Genomic DNA, 5,501 nt, shown 5'->3' on the forward strand with positions numbered 1-5,501 from the left:
TTCATCCAGAATCATCTCTTTCGGCCATTACTATTTTCACTATCACTATTATAAACTGGTTTCTTTATCTTGTTTACTTTAATACCCTTTCTTTTTAATTTTTCTTTCTTTTCTCTTTTTATCTCTATATTTCTTAGAATCTTTACTTGTTGTAAATGATACTGTTGGTAAATCTTTTTCAATTTTTTCCATTCTTTTTAATCTTATATATATATATGTGTAATATATAATATGTATATACAATAATAATACAATATTTATATTTTTAAAAAAAAAAAAAAAGAAATAATTTTAAAAATAATTTTTAAAAACGAAAAAAAAAAAATAAAAAAAAAACGAAAAAAAAAATTAAAAAATAAAAAATAAAATAAAAATTAAAAATTGATAAATAATAATAATAATTACACAGCCCGAGGTTTTGAAAAAAATAATAAAAAAATGAAAAGATGTATTACATTTGATTTATTATAATTTTATATTATTTTAAAAATTTATTTAAATTTTTATTGAATTAAAATAAAATCAGAAACAAAGATATCACCAAAAAGAGTTGAATAGTTTAACCCCAAAATCTTGGTAATGTCTTTACTATTAAAATTTTCTTTTTGACTAACTCCTAGTCTAAATTTCAATTTATCAAACAAATCAGAGTCTTGAGCAGATTCACATTCGGTTGATAGTTGATAAGCAGTGTGCCCAATGAAATCATCCACTATATGTCCAGAGAGTACTTTGGAGGTTTTAAATATCACACGACCAGGCGAGTTGACACTTTCTAATCTTTCCAATAAAAACTTTGTGAATGATAACATTTTGATTACTTTTTTTTCAAAACCATTACTAACATCACTTTTAAAGAGAGCATCTTCTATGACTATTGGGTAACTCTCTATCATTGGTGAGCATAATACTGCACATCCTTTCTTTATACCCTGTAATGAGAATTGTCTATTTTCGTATAAATTTACCAATAACTCTAGTTTTTCTTCCATCTTTAAACCATTGCCATTATAAATATCCAAAATAAATAAAAGCTTATATGATTTTGTTTGTTTTGATTCTATATATTATAAAAAAATATTAGTTGTATGTTAATAATGGTAATAATAATAATGATGAATAATACTTACTTAATTGTTTGGTTTTTTCTTCAAATATATTTGCCAATGAATCTAAGGTTACCAATTTGTTTATTTTATCCTTTAAATAAATTTGGCCATCTTTATAAATACCTTCTCCTGAATAATAAAATACAAAATCTACAAATAAACTACTATAATTGGCACCATCTAAAAATTTTAAAAAGTTGGATTTAAGGTCACCAACATCGTATTTAAGTTTTGCATAGTACCCAGCGGAACTAAATTTCTTGTATATAGCATTTGCATTCTCTTTACAACAATCTTCGCCATTGACAGGATTGCCAATTGAATAAAGATTTTTAATTACTTTTTTTTGTATATATCTCTAATTAATAATTAAAATTAATAATCACATTTAATATCTAAAAAAAAAAAAAAAAACTTAAAAACAAAAAAAAAAAAAAAAAAAGTAAATAATTACTTCATTTTCATCCTGTGTAATACTATAATATCCTATATTGCTTGTGGATGCGTCCATTTTTTTATATATTTGAAACTATAGATTATTTGTTAAAAAAAAATTAGAATTATAAAAAATAAAAAAAATTAAAAAAAAATTAAAAATTAAAAATTAAAAAATTAAAAATTAAAAATAAAAAAAAGTGCAAAAATTTTTTTTTTGTCGTTATTTATGGTGTATAAATAAAGAGATTATAAAAACGACATGAAAACTGAAACAGGATACCATATTTTTATTTTTTAATATTAAGATGGATAGAAAAAAAAAAAAAAAAAAAAATTTTTTTATTTATAACCAACTATTATTATAATTCGTTTTATTAATTGTTCATCCTATAAAACCAAAATAAGAAAAATAAAAAAATAAAATAAAAAATAAAAAAATAAAATAATAAAATAAAAAATAGAAAAAAAAAGTTATTATATTAAAATATAAATTTAATGGTTTTTATTTTTTTTATCTGTTGGGGTAAAGCTATTGCTCGAGGTTTCTGGTGATATATTTAAATTTCTTTTTGGTCTTTGTTGGTATATTTTATTTTTATTATAAACAATTGAATTATTAAAATCATCATTATCATTACTGTCATCGTCTTCTTCCTCGCTATTATTATTATTTTTTAAATTGGATTTTTGATTTTTATTATTATTATTTAAATCATTATTACTATTGTTTTTACAATAGCCTATAAAATTTGAAGTATTATTATCTATATTACTGATGTTATTACTATTATTATTAATTTCTTTTTTAATATCTATATTTTTATTTTTATTATTTTTATTATTATTATTATTATTATTATTATTACTATTTGATTGTTGCTTTATATTCATTCTATTTTTTTTATTTATAAAAGTAAACTCGGTTTCACTTTCACTTTCATTGTCATTTAAATCAAATTCATAATTTAATTCTCTTTTTTTTGCTTCTTCTAATTTTCTTTTCTTTTCTTTCTTTTTACTTTTTGTAATTCTTTTATCTGATTCTGCCAAAGTTTTTTTAAAGTGATGGAAAAATAATAAATCATTTTGATTTAAATCGTCTTTTTGAACATGGACATTTGTTAACCAAATTAAATTTTTAAAATCAATTTCAATATAACGTTGATCAAGTCTATAGTTTCCTGTAATTCCCCAAAGGTCATAGAGTCTTCCCAAGTATTTATCTATGATTTTCTTATGCTCCATTAGTTCCTTTCTATTTTCAAATACATTGATTACACGTAACTCTGGATCTTCTTTAGATGTATCGTTTGAATCTGGTGAATAAAATGTCAATACACCCCACTCTTTATAGTTTGATAATGGATCGAATTCACTTGGTTTTTCTTTTTTTAAATATTGTTTTAAATTTGCTTTTTCTTGATTAAAAATATCTTGTTGTGATATTGATCCCAAATATGGATTGGATACGAAAATTGAGTAATGTGGTTCTGTGAATTGAACTGCAACCATAAATTTAACACCGCATATATTTGAATCCTCATCAAAATATTCATCCTTTTTAGAGTCTGCTATTGTTGTTTTAATTGTTATACAGTCTACAACCAACCCTATTTGGTAAGGATTATTACCACCATTAGATCCGGGTCTGAAAATTTGAAAGGGTAAATCTTTTTTTGACATTTTTTCTACAACAGTACGAATCTTTTGGACTACTCTACTAATAGTTACTTGAGTTACATTAAACATCTTGCTAATATGGGTTGTAGATGATCCAGTTTTGCTAAATGCCATATATAAGAGGAGCTTATCTAGATTGTTGAATTTGTTTTTTTTGAAATCTGAAAAATAATGACGTGTTGCATTCAATATTATGATAATTTCTTCTTCAGTAAAATTGATAATATCATTAAAACTATTTTCTTCTTTTAATTTTTTGAATATACTTGAATAATCTTCAATTTTTTCTTCATTTTCTATTGATTTTGTATTTGTTGATATTCGGTGTTGATATTTTAACCTCTTTTCCTCCAAATCTTCCTCATCTTTATTTTTTTTACAATTTTTACCTTCAATTATTTGCTTCTTTTTATCTAAATTATATTCTACCAATGATGAAAGTTTTTTATCGGTTTCATTTGTTGATATAGATTCTACTTTTGAGTTTTTTTGTTTTTTTAAATTTATAATTTTTTTAATTTCAATTTCTTCAATTTCTTCATTTTCTTCATTTATTTCATTTTTTATTTCGTCATTATAATTATTATTGTTATTATTATTATTATATTTATTATTATTATTATTATTATTATTATTATTATTGTTGTTGTTGTTGGTGTTGTTATTATTATTGTTATTATTTTCATTAACAAAATCTGTATCATTATTTTCTTCATCAATTAAATTCTTTTCTTTAAAAAACAATAGTTTTTGTTTAAAATTATTTTTAATATTATTATTATATATTATACCGCTACTACTTGCAGTACTTGAAGAATCATCAATATCATCCTCACTTTCTTCCACTTCATTTTTAATACTATTATTATTTATATTTGTATTATTATTATTAATGCTGTTAATATTAAAATTATTGTTATTAATATTGATATTGTTATTGTTATTGATATTGGTATTATTATTATTATTCATTGTATTTATAATACTAAATCTTTGTTGTTGTTGATGAAATTGTTGGTTTTGAAGCTGACTTTGAAGTTGTTTTTGAAAATAATTTTGATGTTTTGGTTGAGGTTTTAAAGATTGGGGGGATTGGAGTTGTACAACAGGGGACTGTGGCAGTGGCAATGAAGATTGTATCAAATTGGGTGGGTTTGGTTGATAGCTTGTTGACTCTACTGATGATTTTAAATTTTCATATCTATCAAAAACATTATTATTAAATTGATGTTGTGCATTTTGGTTTATTTGTTGTTGTTTAACTTCTTCTATATCATTGGTTTGGTATGGATTATTAAAATTTTGAAATAAATTATTTTTATTATGTGGTGATGAAGTATGTTGAGCCTGCGAAGGGTACATTGGTTTATTTAAACCATATGGGTATTGTGATTGAAACGATTGTGAATGTGAAGGGTACGATGCTTTAAATGATTGATTTTGTTGTATAAAGTTTTGTTGTTGCTGTTGTTGCTGGATTTGTAATTTTTGTTGTTTTTGTTGTTTTTGTAATTTTAGAAACTGTAAAATTAATTGGAACTGCACAAATCCATCATTATTTTGAGATAGGTTATTGAGATTATGTGATTCGAGGAATTTTAGAAATTCTTTATACTTTAGAGAAATTTCATCTTCGTCAAGGTTACTATTAACATCATTTAAATTACTATTTTTACTATGACTGTTACTATTATTATTATTACTATATGCAATATTACTATAAGAATAGTTATTGTTATTGTTTTTATTAAAATTATTATTATTATTGTTGTTATTATAATTATAATTGTAACCGAAACTTTTAATATTATTATTACTATTACTATTATTTATATTTTTATTTGGGTTGTTTTGATTATAAAAATTAAAGTTACTAGTAAAATTGGAAAATGTGTTGTTTGGTAATTTTAAAACACTTTCTCCCTCTTTTTCATTTGTTAAATTGTCTATTCTTAACCTTTGTTCCATATTTTATATTTTAATATTTATTTATTTTGTGAAATTTGTGATTTTAAAAAAAAATTGATAAAATTTTTAAAAAAATTTTATTTTTTTTTTTTATTATTTTGTTTATTATAAAATGATTATCTAATTTCTATTTTTTATTTTATTTTATATTCTTATTTGTTTTATTTTATTTTTTTGAAATATGATTAGAAACTTTTTTTTTTTTTTTTTTTTTTTGTTTGAAAAGTGAATAAAAAATAAAAAATAAAAAAAAGAAATAAAAAAATAAATAATCAACAATTGGAGAAAAATGGATAAGAGGGTGCC

At 21.4% G+C, this 5,501-nt stretch overlaps 3 protein-coding genes across 3 annotated transcripts in view; all 3 read right to left on the bottom strand.

The window, feature by feature from the left end:
• DICPUDRAFT_90621 (uncharacterized protein) overlaps positions 1 to 192 on the bottom strand; it is a gene marked incomplete at both ends in the record, with an annotated part of 928 nt that extends 736 nt beyond the window's left edge. Inside the window, 2 exons of the mRNA XM_003294274.1 lie at positions 32 to 112; positions 147 to 192. Coding sequence (XP_003294322.1) covers positions 32 to 112; positions 147 to 192 — 127 coding nt within the window. The remainder of the gene's footprint in view (positions 1 to 31; positions 113 to 146) is intronic.
• Positions 193 to 503: 311 nt separating this feature from the next.
• Positions 504 to 1,620, bottom strand: DICPUDRAFT_84805 (uncharacterized protein; the record flags this gene model as incomplete). Its single annotated transcript, XM_003294275.1, has 3 exons — positions 504 to 1,060; positions 1,131 to 1,467; positions 1,564 to 1,620. 3 exons carry the CDS (start codon positions 1,618 to 1,620, stop codon positions 504 to 506), a joined length of 951 nt encoding a protein of 316 aa, XP_003294323.1.
• A 419-nt stretch (positions 1,621 to 2,039) lies between these two features.
• Positions 2,040 to 5,195, bottom strand: DICPUDRAFT_159307 (uncharacterized protein; the record flags this gene model as incomplete). The annotated part of the gene is made up of 1 exon (XM_003294276.1): positions 2,040 to 5,195. The coding sequence occupies one exon, from the start codon at positions 5,193 to 5,195 to the stop codon at positions 2,040 to 2,042; it is 3,156 nt and encodes a 1,051-aa protein (XP_003294324.1).
• Positions 5,196 to 5,501: the final 306 nt, after the last annotated feature.

The sequence above is a fragment of the Dictyostelium purpureum genome (assembly GCF_000190715.1).
Source record: "Dictyostelium purpureum unplaced genomic scaffold DICPUscaffold_538, whole genome shotgun sequence".
NCBI lineage: Eukaryota > Evosea > Eumycetozoa > Dictyosteliales > Dictyosteliaceae > Dictyostelium > Dictyostelium purpureum.